The 16,320-nt window shown below is 37.4% G+C and overlaps 1 protein-coding gene across 1 annotated transcript in view; it reads left to right on the top strand.

Moving 5' to 3' along the window:
• The window catches only part of DNAH12 (dynein, axonemal, heavy chain 12), a 260,675-nt gene that overhangs the window by 159,957 nt on the left and 84,398 nt on the right, over nucleotides 1-16,320 (top strand). Inside the window, exons 50-53 of the mRNA XM_014541350.1 lie at nucleotides 5,000-5,161; nucleotides 8,907-9,101; nucleotides 13,741-13,874; nucleotides 15,348-15,510. Of these exons, the coding sequence (XP_014396836.1) occupies nucleotides 5,000-5,161; nucleotides 8,907-9,101; nucleotides 13,741-13,874; nucleotides 15,348-15,510 (654 nt within the window). The remainder of the gene's footprint in view (nucleotides 1-4,999; nucleotides 5,162-8,906; nucleotides 9,102-13,740; nucleotides 13,875-15,347; nucleotides 15,511-16,320) is intronic.

The raw sequence follows: 16,320 nt of genomic DNA, 5'->3' as shown, positions 1-16,320 counted from the left end.
GGTCATGCTGATGGAACTCAGTTATGGCTGTCAGTCAGCTCTGTGATGGAGGAGGTCCCAGCACAGGAACAATGATCCCTGCAAGCACTGCTTCCTGGGAGAAAGCTGCTCCTGAGTTCCTGCCCCAATGCCAGACAGTCCAGTTCCTCCCCATATGTCCCTGGATTCTACCAATGCCACTGCTTGGCGCTGGAGCTCAAAGGAAGTGAGACCATGTAAATTCTGTGCATGGGCCCTTTAAGAGGAACATATGGGACCCCAGAAGCCTCTGTGTCACTCAGCCACAATCCCTGCTGGTTTTTACAGCCCGAAGTTACAGGGACTTATATTCCAAGCCCTGGAAACCTGGACTAGGGATCTGGTATGGGGCTGGGACCCCCTGCTTCTCAAGGGAGGCCTTGGAGATATCCCTCCCGATTAAAAAACCGCACATGGGTGTCAGACCAGCCTGTTCCATGCCTCCGCCCCTCCTACCAGTCTCAGTATGCTTTCTTCTTTACTTCTCTAGTTGTAGGACTTCCATTCAGCCAGATTTCAGGGGGTTCTGAATATGGATGTTCTGTAGTTTAGTTTTAATTTTGATGTGGTTGTGGGAGGTGGTGAGTATAGGCATTTACCTACGCCACCATCTTGGTTCTCCCCCAGATACAGTATTCTTGGTTGACAGTTATTTTTTCTCTCCATACTTTGAATATATCATCCTACTCCCTTCTTGCCTGCAAGGTTTCTGCTGAGAAATATGCTGATAATTTTATGGAAGCTCCCTTGTATGTGAGAACATGCTTTCAAGATTCTTGCTTTATCTTTGACTCTCAACAGTTGGATTATAATATGTCTTGCTGTATGGATCTATTTGGATTTACATTGTTGGAGTTTGTAGGCTTCTTGGATTAATGTATCTGTTTATATCCTCAGTTTTGTCCATTATGTCTTCAAGTAAGTTCTTGGCCCCTTTCTCTCTTCTCTTTCTGGTACTCCAATAATGCATCTATTGACCCACTTGATGGTATCCTTTTAGTACCTTAGACTGTTCACTCTTCATTCATTTTCCTGTTTGTTCCTCTGACTCAATGACTTCAAATAACTTGTGTTTAAGTACACTGATGCTTTCTTCTGCCTGATCAAATGTGATGTTGCCCTGGCTGGTGTGGTTCAGTTGGTTGGAGTGTCATCCCATACACCAAAAGGTTGTGGGTTTGATTCCTGGTCAAGGCACTAGATCACTGGCTTAATCCCCAGTTAGGGTATGTGCAGAAGGCAACCAATTGTTTCTCTCTCACGTTGATGTTTCTCTTTCTCTTTCTCTTCTCAAATCAATAAGCATATCCTCAGGTGAGGATTAAAATTTTTTTTAATAAAATAAGATAAATAAGTAAAATCTGATGTTGAGTACCTCTAGAGACCATTCTTTTAACATTGTTTCTGTAAGTGATGACTTCTAAATTCATATGTAGCTACAGATTAATAGCCTGCTTGCTTAAAGCAGTGGTTCTCAACCTTCCTAATGCCACAACCCTTTAATACAGTTCCTCATGTTGTGGTGACCCCCAACCATAAAATTATTTTCATTGCTACTTCATAACTGTAATTTTGCTACTGTTATGAATCGTAATGTAAATATCTGATATTCAGGATGTATTTTCATTGTTACAAATTGAACATAATTAAAGCATAGTGATTAATCACAAAAACAATATGTAATTATATATGTGTTTTCCGATGGTCTTAGGCGACCCCTGTGAAAGGGTTGTTCCGCCCCCAAAGGGGTTGCGCCCCACAGGTTGAGAACTGCTGGCTTAAAGGATTCTAGAACCTAACCTCAAAGGAAGCAGACTCCAGCCTTCAGGCATTTTGGCTTCAGGAGATTTGCTCACCTTCAACTGATGAAAACAAGATCATAGCTTAACCTGCTCCGAGGTATTTATCAGAGCAGACTATGCAGACTAGTGCATAATGCATAGCACCTCTGAGAACCTACAACATCCTCTGGTTTCCTTTGTTCTGCCATCCTCTCCCCCCACCCTTCACCCCCTAACCCACACTCATAAAAAGCTTTGCCTGCACTGAGATAAGATGGTCTTTGTGACAAGAGTTCCCCATCTTCTCAGGTGTCTGGCTCTTGAATAAACCATCTTTCCTTGTACCAGCACTTTCCTCTAAACCAGTGGTCGGCAAACTGCGGCTCGGCAAACCGCGGCTTGCAAGCCACACGCGGCTCTTTGGCCCCTTGAGTGTGGCTCTTCCACAAAATACCGGCTCTTCCACAAATACCGACTGCGCATGGGCCACGAAGTTTCAATCGCACTGTATGTGCGCGCCTGCACATGGTATTTTGTGGAAGAGCCACACTCAAGGGGCCAAAGAGCCACATGTGGCTCTCGAGCCGCGATTTGCCGACCACACCTCTAAACTATTGGCTTTTCATGTGGTAGGCAGCCAAACTTGGGTTCAATATTAAGTTCAGTTATTGTATTTTTCAGCTTCAGAATTTCTTAGTTATTATTTTTTATAGTTTCTGTGTCTATTGATATTCTCATTTTGTTGATGTATTGTTTTCCTGATTTCCTTTAGATATATTATATTCTCTTTTAGGGTATTGAGTACTTGATAAACTGCCACCTCTCCCACTTTTTACAGACTGATTCATGCAGGGGGAAAACATCAATCAGCATGACTAGAGGTTCTGTGACTTCCCAGAACTTTTCTGGGCAAGCATCTTCTTTGAGATTGTGCATGTGCTTTTATTCTAGTATATACAGGTGCTTTGGGCCATTTGAATTTCCTTTTTCTTCTCATGAGCTTTCAGTGTTGGTTTCTATTATATTATTTTGCCCTAATCTCTTTCTTCCCCTGGCACCTTTTGGTGGAACTTCAGATTCTGCTGCTCCATTGTGCTGGGGTTCTTCCCTCTGTTTTCAGTGGCCTCCAACCTCATTTCCAAACTAAGTTCCTATTCCTATTAGTGTTCGGAGTCAGGCAAGAGAGAAATTAGTGCCTTAGGCAGCCCACAGATAAATCCAGAATACAGGATACAAGTTCTACTCTATTCCTTCTGTCCTGAGGAAGGAGCAAGGAATTGATGGTATTCTCCTAGTTGTGTTACTCTATGCTGGGTGAAAAAAATGCAATAAATTCTCTTACCCTCCTTGTATTGTCCCTTCTTTATTATGTACTCCTAGGGATGCTACAGCCTCTTAATTAGTTTCTAGAGTTCTCACAAAGGTATTTTGTTTTGTAGTTTGCTAATTTGGTGTCTCCAGGAGAAATGGGACCTGGAGCTTCCTAGTGTGTCATCTCACTAATGTCACTCTCTAGTTTCTTCATTTGTAAAATTTGGATAATTTCACCTATTTTATAGGTTATTGTGATTAAATTATACTATGTATGTATGGCTCTTTGTATTATCCCTGGCATGTAATTAGTATTTTTGAAATTTTGACTCTTTTTCTACTTGGAAACAGTTTCACACACTGTGTATTTCAATATGGCTTTTAAACATATTGGTACTTATTTTTCTATTTTTATATATTATTAGATACAAAACTTTTTTAAAAACTAGCTTGCCTACTTTTGATGATAGAAAATTATTTCTAAAATCTCAACAGCTTGCATATTGGAAGATGGCTTTAGTGAAAAAAGGGATAGTTTTGTATAATATTAAAATTCAGCAGTTATTTAAGTGGTATAATTTATTTAAAACATTAAATATATTATTTTTAAATAAACATAAAATTTTATTTTAAAAATTATTTGCAGAAGTAGTGATACTATTGTCTTCACTTGAAATATATCCAGTGGTATGCTGGCAAATGTTTAGCAACCAACTCTCCAGGAGGGTAAGGGGAACTTCTCTTTTGTAGCATTTGCAAATTTCTATGGTGTAAAAACTCCCACCATGAATGATTAAAGCTATCAACATGATGTCACTGAAAACAGAGTTGTAAAGAGTTATGTATTTGAACACCGTACCTGGGTTTTTACTGTATAAATACAGTTAATTTAAATAACCTCCATAGCATAAGTGATAGAAAACATAATAAACTAGGAGTGTATTTGTTACCTTTGTTTTTAATATAATTTAATTATAAGTTTATATAATTTAATTTTTAATGTTGGCTTTGTTTAACAATCTACTCACAAGTTCCTGAAATTTTAACAATCAGTTCTACCACCCCAAATAAGTCAGCTCCAGCATACCACCGAGTTCATATCTTTATATTAGTTGGGAATCTTTGGTTGCAATTGACATACAAAACAAAACAAAAAGCTCAAATTAGTTTAAGCAAAAGAGTTATTGTCTTGCATGATTTGAGTGCAGAGGTAGATAGGCCTTTTTTTAAAATTTTTATTTGTTTTTTTTGCTAAAAGTATTACAAAGGGTATTACACATGTGTCCTTTTTTTCCCCCCGCCCTTGACAATCCCCTGCCCTCCCTTACCCCCCAGTGTCTTATGTCCATTAGTTATGCCTATATGCATGCATACAAGTCCTTCGGTTGATCTCTTACTCCCCTCCCTCCTGCCTTTTGACATGGCTGAATTTACTGGCTCAAATGAAGTCCTCAGTAATTACTCTATCTCCTGCTTGCTTCCATTTGGCTTCTTTTCCAGCGGACTCATTCCATGTGGCAACACAGTTGGTCCCAAGTAATTCTAAATTACAGACTTTTATATTCTGCATCCTAGAATGATAGAGATTCTTTCTGTTTTCAAGTCCCTCTTTGTCCCTCAATTAAGACTATGATTGGGCTCACTTAAGTCATATGCCCTCCTCTAATTAGTGACTATGGCTTGCTAGGGCGTGAGAAACACTGACCAGCTGGGGGTCTCCCACCCAGGGGATGGGCAAAACAGAGTCCCTGATTGACATCCTCACTAGATGTGGGAAGAGGTACTGCTCTAAAATTCAGAAATTGTTGTCAAGCGAAGGAGAAGGAGAGGGAAAGCAAAAACGATAAATGTCTACCATAATCCGCTTTCAAGTACATTGTTATTTTAAGGTTCTCTTAAGGAATGTGGGCATGAGAGGCCACAAGACAGTCTTTCTAATCACGGACACTCAAATAAAAGAGGAAGCTTTCCTTGAGGATATCGACAGTGTGCTCAACACCGGAGAAGTACCTAACATTTTTGCAGCAGATGAAAAACAAGAAGTGATGGAGGTAAATACTTTTTTTTTAGGGAGTGCCTCTCCCAGCACAGAAATGTTCTTAGCTTGAAATTTTTTTCTCTGCTCTTTAGGATAAATATAGCTTGTGCAGAAGATGTTGGTAATTAAAAATTTTAAGTTTATTATTTAATTCATCTTTTTTGATGAATTTTAAATTGCTTTTACTATAATTGTGAGACAAAATTTTATTTTATAATTCCTTTTTTTCATAATGATGGCAATTTGTTTCATCAGTTTTATCTTATTTAGCATGTTTTATGGGTGATAAGAGTTTTCAAATCATGTCTTAGGGTTACAGTGATATGAGAAAATATAGCTTTAAAACATTACTTGGTTAGCTTTTATGTTTTACCACTGGTTAAAAATTTCCAAAACCCTTAATAAAACTACTTGTCTTAATAGTTCCGACATATCTGAGCGCCACACTTAGTGATTAAATTGACAAAAAAAACACAATTGTGAAGCACCCCTACTTCAGATACCCTGCCCTTCGACCACCATTTCTAAGAACTTCCCCTGCAAGATCTCTGCTAGTAATTTCCCCTTTCTCATTACTACAACTACTTTTACCCACAGAATACATTACTCATACCTGTATGCTTCATTCCAGCCTTCAGTGATAAGATGTGGAGTGAAATGGATTTACTCTAGTAGTTCAAGCACTTTGCTTTTCTCTTGTATGGAATGGAAATATTAAATACATTATAGTTCCTCCTACATAGGGTTGTTGTGAGGTCTGAGGATCAAATGAAATAAAGCCCTTATGGAGTGTCAGACACTTAAAAAGCCTTCAGTAAAGGGAACATTACCAGTTTGTAGTCTGAGTGGAGAAGGAGGAAAAACAAAAAAGATCCCAAGTTCTTTACTTTTATCTGGACAATGTCAAGAATGTGGCCCAGGCTGTTGAAGAATGGTGATTTTTCTAATTCATACAATAAACTCATCCCCCACACTCTTGTGTGCTACCATGAGTAGTAGCATTTCCTAAGCTTTGCTAAGCTTTCCTGCTCATTTTAGCTGTTGTTTATCTTTTCCTCTTGTCATTTTGCTTCAAAACTTGCTTCACTACTATTTTATTGTATGATCAAACAGTGGCCTTAGGAACTTCTTTTCTTCATGTTCCACTCAAGCCTAGGGACACCATATCAATTTATCCACAAGGACAGAGCCATGGTCAGAACTCAAGGATACTGAAATGTGTTCCTGTTTTTGCTTGCTTTATATTGATATTTTTAAATATAAAAGGTAATATGAAAGAAGTTCTATTATTTTCTCTCTACACTGTACATTATCCTGTGCATCCCACTTCGAAGACTGTCTTGGACTTCATTTATTTCATCCCTCTGACAAAGATTTTACTTTAAACCTCATTCCTGATAACTGACCTCTACACCTTGGCTCTGGCCCTACCTACAGGGCATCTCTTAAAGACTCAGCACATCTGTCTGACTTCATCAGAGTCCCAGCCTCACACGTACATTTCCAGACGACTTTTTCCATGGTGCCATTTGCACTCTTTGCAGAATGAAGTTACTGCAACGTTTTTCTCAATGGAGCAGTGACTTCTTATTTACCTTATTTAGTGCAGGTATACCACCTAACATAATTTTTTATAAACTGACATTGATCATAGTGATCATAATTTGAGAAGTACCATCAGAATGTATAGACTGTGTTGATTTATAGTTTTCCATGGATATAAAGTAGAACATAGCTATAGTAGAGAATTCTTTGAAAAATAAATTCATTGTAATAACAACGGAAATTATATGATCATTGTGACCACTCCTTATATAAAAATTTTTTAATCTATTTATAAGACACTTTATTGACTATGAAACCTTTTGTGCTTTGAACAAGGAGAAGTGTAGGATATAAAATAAAAGCAAACAGTTACCTATGTCAAGAACTATTATAAGCCCTAGCTGGTTTGGCTCACTGGATAGAGCATCGGCCTGGGGACTGGAGAGTCCCAGGTTTGATTCCAGTCAAGGGCATGTACCTTGGTTGCAGGCACATCCTCAGTAGGGGGTGTGCAGGAGGCAGCTGATCGATGCTTCTCTCTCATTGATGTTTCTAATTCTCTATCCCTCTCCCTTCCTCTCTGTAAAAAATCAATAAAATATATTTTTTAAAAAATTTAAAAAAGAACTATTCTAAGTGTTCACATGTTATAACTCATTTGATCCCTCAACAACTCTCTGATGTAGATACTCTTTTACCCATTTTAAAGGTGATGACACTAAGTTACAGAGAGGTGAAATAACTTTCCCCAGGTCACATAGGATATAAATTGCAAGCTGGGGATTTGAATTCAAAGAAGTTTGGTTCTTGAATTCACCAAAAGTAATCACTACTAACACTTCTTTGTGATTGCTTCCATAAAAAGGTGTATATGGCCCTAGCCGGTTTGGCTCAGTGGATAGAGCGTTGGCCTGTGGACCGATGGGTCCTGGGTTCTATTCCTGTCAAGGGCACATAGCTTGGTTGCAGGTTCCTCCTCGGCCCAGGCCCTGGTCAGGAGCATGTAGGAGGCAACTAATCGATGTGTTTCTCTCACATTGATATTTCTCTCTGTCTTTCCCTCTCTCTTCCACTCTCTAAAAATCAATGGAAAAATATCCTCAGGTGAGGATTAAAAAAAAAAGTTTGGTTCTGGAGCCATTATGCCTAACCTCACATAAAATTTCTTCTTATACAAAGACAGAAAATTAAAAGTGACCCATAATCTCATTACCAGAGAACACTATTTACATGTTTTAATGAAACTATTATAAGTATAAAGTTAGAGAATTCAGCATAAGAATGTCCAAAGTGAAATAAACAATGATATAAACCAGGAAAAATGTCCAAAATAAAAAATAAAAGCCTCCCTCTCACACTGTCCCTTAATTTCAGCTCACCAAAAGTAATCACTACTAACACTTCTTTGTGATTGTTTCCATAAAAAGGTGTATATGGCCCTAGCTGGTTTGGCTCAGTGGATAGAGCATCAGCCTGTGGACTGAAGGGTCCCGAGTTTGATTCCAGTCAAGGGCACATGCCTGGGTTGCGGGCTTGAGCCCCAATGGGGGGCGTGCAAGAGGCAGCCGATCAATGATTCTCTCTCATCATTGATGTTTCTCTCTTTCTCCCTCTCCTCTCCTCTCTAAAATCAATAAATATATATATTTTTTAAAAGGTGTGTATGTACTTATACATACACCTGATATATATTTTAATTTAACAAAGAGAATCATCATATATGTACTGTTGCACAATTTGTTGGTGTGTTTTTTTCACTTATTTTATCTTGCTGATCTTACAATAACATTTATATTGATACAACTCATTATTTTTAACAGTTGTATAAAATTACCATATATGGGTGTTTTATAACGTTTTAACTAGATGCTTTAGATATTTTCCTCTTAAAAACAATGTTAAGGAGACATTTGTAATACTTTAAGCAATAAAAAAAACACAAAACAATGTTGACTATATCTTGGTGAACTTTTTGTTCATATCTTTATGTCATATTATTGGCAGATATTTGTTTTTAAATTATAAAATCACAGAGTTGGAAGAAGTCTTCTAAGTACAAACTATATTAAAGCTATTCTATTGGTATGAAAACAAAAATGTAAAGATATTTATAAGGGGAGTATCAAAAATTGTTAATATTCTAATATCTACTAATTTCATTATCAGCTTACCTATTTCTATTTATCAGTTTTTTATTTTCTGATATTCCCTAGGGTGTCCGTCCTGTAGCTCAGGCTGGCAATAAACATGGTGAACTTAGTCCCTTAGCCCTGTTTGCTTTCTTTGTGAATCGCTGCAAAGATAATCTTCACGTTGTAGTGGCCTTTAGCCCCATTGGAGATGCTTTTCGAAATCGCCTGAGACAATTTCCATCCCTCATCAATTGCTGTACCATTGACTGGTTTCAGGTTAGTAATTTTTTTAACTGGAGAGGGCAACTAAATCTTTTGTAATTTTACTGAAATCTTACTCAAGCTTCATTAAAATACATTCAGCAAGTGTTTCTTGATCACTTACTCTAATGAAAGGCATAGTGCTTGGCACCAGGGACTGATAAGACTACATGTTTCCCACAAATTGCTCACACACTAGACAAGAAGACAGAAAAGGCAATCAGCAAATGAGCAGTAATGATTATATGAAAGAGCCATAATCTTGATGTGCAAAAGTTATACTTGAGACTATGAGTCTCTGACATATGAAAATGTGTTAATTGCATATAGGAGGGATATATTAGGAACCAATAGAGTGTATTATGTATATACACACATATATACTAGTACATGTATGTAAAGATATATATATGTGCATGTATATATTTATATCAGATATATCATATAGATGATAAGGAATTAGCTTGCATGATTATGGAGGCTGATGAGTTCTAAGACCTGCAGTTGGAAATCTGGAGACCAGGAGAGCTGTAGTTCTAGTCTGAAGGCCAACAAGCTTGAGACCAGTAAGAGCTGATGTTTCAGTTCAAGTGTAAAAAACTGATGTCCCAGGTTGAAGACAGGCAGGGAAAAGGAATTCCCCCTTATTTGGGGGAGGGTCAGCCTTTTTGTTCTTTTCAGGCAGGCCTTCAACTGATTGGATGAGGCTCACTCACATTAGGGAGGGCAATCTGCTTTTCTGACTGTAGAATTAAATATTAAACTCATTCATAACACACCTCACAGAAACACCCAGAGTAATGTTTGACCAAATATATGGTCAAGTTGCCACATAAAATCAACCATTACATGGGGATAGTATGTGCAAAGGTATAACAGTGCAGAGGGCATGGCTCATTTAGGCAACTACAAATAGTTTGGTAAAACTGACTGGCAATGAGGGCAGCAGGAGCTTTGAGTCAGTGACAGGTTATAAAGGAATTTGTAAATGTGCCTAGGAATTTGGTTTTATGCCAAAGATGCTGCATGATGATTAACATATATTTAGCTAATCCTTATTTTAGAAAAGCAAAACAATTATTGGAGGCTGTATGGTGAATGATTTGGAGTGGATCATGCCAGCACCAAATGATGACTGCCACCTCACTTAATCTTAAGGCAAATTGTCACTGCCTGTATAAGACCATTAAGTATTTACACTTTTGAGAACAGTAGCTTATGGTGCCTTCTGTTTAATTGCTTTATAACCAATAGAATGTGGACTATTGATCACTGGATAATTTCTTTTAAAAATAAATTTCTGATACTAACTTGTTTTATTCTCTTTTGCTTATTTGTCAGTTGCATGTTTGATAAACTAACTCTGTCCTTTTGAGGATAGCACATTTATTTCAGCTAGTGGATGTTTTAGTGTTTATACAGCAATAAAAGCTGTGTGAAACAATTTTGCTTTTTATGCAAACCATATCTTAATACTGCTTTCATTAAGTAGCCAAAGCAAAACCAAACACACAAAGAAAACCTGTCCTACCGTAAGTTTTGTGAAATCTTATAAATACAATTCTACTACTTTTGGATATCTTTTTTATAACCATGAGACTTTCTATTCTACATGATTCTTACTTATTGGGGAAAATTTTTTAAAAAAGGAAATGGGAGTTGCAAATAGATAAGCAAAGTTAAGTGGTTAACAGAATGGAATAAAGATTTACAATGAAGCAGTAGGGACACAGAACCTGTCAGAGAAACTGATGGCATTGTTTGGGGCCTGGGTTTGTGAAACTCAAGAAGTGAGTGTAAACCACTGTGTGTCACATAATCAGGAAGGCATTGACTTTTTTGATAGATCTCTAGTCCCCAAAGTAGGGTGTACACTTACCAGGGGTGGCAAAACAATTCAGAGAATAAGTGAAGCTATTATTGGAATATTCATTTTGTATGAAATATTTCCTATGGATTAACATTGACACCCTTGCCCAATTTGTATAGCCATGCATGATATGCAGGGTAACCTTAGCGAATCCAGTAGTGAACTGAAAATTGGAGATATGATGTAATTATAAGTGAACAGTAAGATAATTGCATAAACTAGCTTATGCTCTTTGTTAGTCACATCATGAAGCAAAACCAATGACTGCTTAATAAGATCTGACAAGGTGTTGATAAAAAAAAATTCCAGAAGGCTATTTGGAATATGGAGTTATATCAACTAGTTAAACGATAAATCTTATCCCCAGGGTATCTCATGCCATGCAATATCAGCTTATGATGGCATGGGGGACACTATTGGTTACCTATCAACAGTTATTTTCTACCCACCCCATCCTTGCTGACAGAATTTTGATATTGTTTGGGAAATCACCATTATGTAGATTGATTTCTGGTTGGTCTAAAATATTGGTGCTCTCAATATTATTGTTACTTGGCTTATAAATAAGCCTATTCATGACCCATTCCTTGCCAATAGGGTCCTGAGTTAAAGTTTGCTTTGGGGAAAAGTTGTGTGTTTTATTGTTATTTTTTGTTTTGTTGAGGCTGTTTTTTTTTTACTATGGAAAAGTATTGCATGGTAGGAAAAGGTCCTTTTCTGTCTTTTCACCTTGTTGCTTGAGGATGTAATGTCGATTGCCACAGCATTCTGGGACAAGCCCAAGGATAAAATAAAATGCACTGAGAATGGTGGAACAAAAAGACAGAAAAAACTGAATCCTCAATGACATGATTGAACTTCTAAGTTAAGCAACTTGGAAATACCCTACTTCTGAACTTATTATAAATATCCCCCTTGAAGACACGGTAAGACTGTGTCTTAACCATAAACATTCTAACTGCTACAGAGAGTATTAAACCTTCATGATTAGCAGGATAATTAACAACTAAGCACTCAGAACACAAAGATAAACTTTTGTAATGTTTTCAATGATGTATAAGTCATATGACACTTATTCTAGCCTTTGACAAAAATTCACTAATAATAAATCTTTAGAAGCCTCTACTAAGGTTTAAAAAATGTGTTAATACAATAAAACCATATGGATACAGGGGTGGGCAAAAGTAGATTTAAAGTTGTTCATATGGAAATATATATAATACAAAAATAAACTGTTTTGCATGCTCACAACTGTAAACCTACTTTTGACCATGCCTATATAATATATTAATAAATATGCATACATTGGCTGTGTGTGCTTAAAACATTTTTACTAATGGAGTGTTTGACCAAAAAAGTTTGCATTTTACTAGGAAGAGGGTCAGACATTGAAAAAAATTGACCTTAAAATACATATTATTTTCTTACAAAGGAAAAAATTACAAGCATCTTGTTAAGTCTAAGTGAAAGGAAATTTGGAAAATATCCTAATAAGCAAATGAAGATTAATTACTCATTTGACATAAGTAATTTCATCAAATAAATATTTCAAATATATATTGACAAGTTCTATTTTAGATATCAAAGATAGCAGTGATGAGAAAAACAAAGTCCTTGCTTTCATGGATTTTACATTTTAATCAGAGGGGAGACAGAAAATCAACAAATGAACAAATAATTATATATCAAATATTTATAAGTGCTAAGAAAAAAAATTCAGGATAAGGGAAAGTGTAATGAAGGAAGGAATGAAGTTTTAGAAAAAATGCTCTGGGAAGACCTTGCTGATAAGTTGGCATTTGAACAGAGATGTGAAGGAGTGAACCAAAGAGATTCTTAGGTGAGGAGAGTCCTAGTCAAGAGTGAACAGTAAGTTCAAAGCCCAGAGGCAGGGACATGCTTGACATATCCCAGGAAAAGCAAAGGAATGTCACATAGACGGGAAAGATTTGAAAAGAAGCAAATTTGTGAGGAAGAAAATAAAAGATTAGCTGTGGATGTAATGTTAGGAATTGTGATGGGCTATTTGTAACAGAAACCCAAACTAAACACATAGAGTTTTCCCTCTGATATAGAAAAAAACCTGAAGGTAAGCAGACTGGGGCTTTTATGGCTCAACAAAGTCCCAGAATCCCAAGTTTTTCTGCTTTACTATCCTTAGCATGTAGTTTCGATCTTAAAGTCATCTTATGGTCTAAGGTGGATATTGGAGCTCCAAGTTTCACATCTTGTGTTCCAGGCAAGAAGTAGAATAATGGGAAATAAGGCAAAAATGATGCATGCCACCTCGATGTAACCCTCTAAAGAGCCTTTCCTGAAATCCCCACCTAACAACTGTGTCTATGTCTTTATCCATTCTGAATTGCAAGGAAGTCTAGGAAATGGACTCTTTTAGCTGGGTGTGTTACTATCTAGAATATAATTGGAATCCTAAGGAAAAGGGGCTGATAGGTATTAGGTGGGCAACTAGCTGCCTCTGCCACTGTCATACTAAGTTTGGGATGCCTATACATCCAAGTGGAAGAGTTAGGAAAGCAGTGAAGTATAGCTTTTATATGGAAAATATCATTGACCTTTCATGTTATCTTTAATTTTAGTTTATGGACATATTAGTTAGATCTTTCATAGATTTACTTGTGACCTCAGTCCCCTAATTCTGTTTACCCCAATAGAGTTTAATTTTCTCAACCCTACATTATTCTTGTATAGAAAGGCACTTAATTTACATAGTTGGATTAGGATATTCATCTTAAATTTAACAAATTTTCTTTTTCTTATTTTTAGCCATGGCCCGAAGATGCCCTTGAGCTTGTAGCTGTGAAATTCTTAGAAACACTGGAGCTTACTGAAGTTGAACGACGAGAGATAGTTCCAATCTGCAAACATTTTCACACTTCTATTATGGATCTTTCAGAAAGGTTAATGAATTTTTAAACTACAATAATGTCATATTTTGAAGCATCTCTTTCTGTGAAAGTCCAAAATTTTAATAGGGTTTCTATGTTTTCTAGATCTCTTTGATCACTTAATTAGTAAAGACCCTCAGCTTGCAAGTAATAGAAAGGTACTTGATCTAGCTTTAACAAAAAGGGGGAGTTTATCATAAAAGATCCAGAGGTGTCTCACAAAGCTTAAGGGAAAGAATTCATCTGGGTCTCAGAAGTGACTGGAAGCAGGAATTAGAAAGCCATTCTAAAACCAGAAATGCCTTTTCTTTATTTCTCATTCCTGCTTTTGTCTGGGCATCTACTTACTTCTTTCTCTTTGCAGACTGAATTTTCTGCTTCCCAGGCATATGGAGGAAACTGGCTGCCTCTCAGTTCCCTATTTCCTTCTTGCAATTCCAGCTGTAGGCAGAGACTGATTGCCTGTTTCCAACTCCCCATTCCAAATTTGTTCCAAAATGTGATTAGTCTCATTTGTGTCCAGTGTCCAACTCTGGTCAGCTATAGTTAGGGTATAGTTAGGGTAGCAAGTTTCACAGAACCAATATTGCTATGGGGCACTGAGTGTTGGTAGGCTGTGGATTCTTCAAAAGTATCTGTTATACCTCTGTTAATCTCTGAGATCTTCATTTCATAGGTACATAAGCCCAAATGCTCATATCACTAAGAATAGAGTATATTGCCTATCCAGCTAGCATAGTTGGCTTGGACAGTTGCATCAAGAAGTGGGCTCTAGTCTACATACTTGCCATGAAACATCATTGCTTTCATTGTTTCCATGTGTATGTGTAGTAATCTCATACTTCTTGCCATACCCCATTCAGCTGACATGTGACACACTTGTGTAAAGAATGATGACTCATTCTTACTATCCTATCTGCAATCCCCTTTCCTACTATACTTGCCTAGCTTACACAATAACTTGGTTCCCTTATAGTGTTAGATCTTCATATGAAACATGTAAAAAGGCCTATATCTTTCACCTATGATACAGATCTATTTATTTGTGCTTTTTAAATACATCATTGCTATTTGATATCTTGTAGATAAGAAATTGGAATGTGGTTATGTGTAGAATTTTAGAACTCTATGGAGTTCAAGTACTCAGCACCCTCTAAATAAAATTAACTTCGACCAGCGGGTGAGACTCAGTGGTTGAGCGTCAACCTAGGAACCAGGAGGTCATGGTTCGATTCCCTGTCAGGGCACATGCCCAGGTTGCAGGCTCGATCCCAGTAGGAGGTGTGGAGGAGACAGTCACTTGATGATGTTTCTCTCTCTCTTCCTTCCTCTCTCTCTAAAAATCAATAAAAACATATAAAAAAATTTTAATTTTAAAAATTAACCTTTATTCTTAAATGCTTGTTATTAATGCTATGTTGAATTTACTTCTTACTTTCTGAAGCCTATTACTTATATTAAGATATATTATCTGCCTCTTTTTAGGTTCTTGCAGGAGTTAGGACGACATAACTATGTTACTGCTACTTCTTATCTTGAACTTATTGCCTCATTTCGACAGCTTTTGACTCAGAAGCGACAAGCTGTTGTGGAAGCAAAACAAAGATACGTGAATGGGCTTGACCAACTAGCTTTTGCTGAATCTCAGGTACATTTGACAGCGCAAAATGGTAATATATAATAGGAAATGTAAGAAATAATATGTGTCAGGCACTGTGTTATATGTTTCACATGTATTCCTTCAATTATTCCTCATAACAACTCCGTGAAGTAGAAACTTTTATGATCTGTATCTTACAGATGATTAAAGTGAGTTTTAGAGAAGTTTACTAAGTCACCCAGACCACACAGACTCAGATACATCTTGTTTTAGTCTTTCTTTCTTTTTTGGAATTTGGAGAGAATATATGAAGTCTGGGTTGTCTTTTTATTTTAATGGCTAGTAAAATAAAAGACTGGTGTTTTAAAAAATGAGTCTTCTAATGCTTATTATGCATTATTTCAATATACGCAACTAGAGGCCCGGTGCACAAAAATTTCTGCACTCAGGGGGGTGTCCCTCAGCCCGGCCTGTGCCCATTCACAGTCCAGGACCCCTTGGGGGATGTCCACCTGTCGACTTAGGCCCACTCCCCGGGGGATCAGGCCTAAGCTTGCAGTCAGACATCCTTCTGGCAGCTAGGGAGCCCTCGGGGGATGTCCGACTAAAGGCTTAGGTCCCCAAGGGATCGGGTCTAAACCGTTTGTTGGACATTCTTAGTGCTGCCACGGAGGTGGGAGAGGCTCCTGCCACCACCACTGCACTGGCCAGCCATGAGCCAGCTTCTGGCTGAGTAGCACTCCCCATATGGAAGTACACTGACCACCAGGGGGCAGCTCCTGCATTGAGCGTCTGCCCCCTGGTGGCCAGTGCACATCATAGCAACCAGTCATTCTGCCGTTCAGTCAATGTGCATAT

This window comes from Myotis brandtii, unplaced genomic scaffold (genome assembly GCF_000412655.1).
Source record: "Myotis brandtii unplaced genomic scaffold, ASM41265v1 scaffold268, whole genome shotgun sequence".
NCBI lineage: Eukaryota > Metazoa > Chordata > Mammalia > Chiroptera > Vespertilionidae > Myotis > Myotis brandtii.
This window is presented reverse-complemented; position numbering and strand designations above follow the sequence as displayed.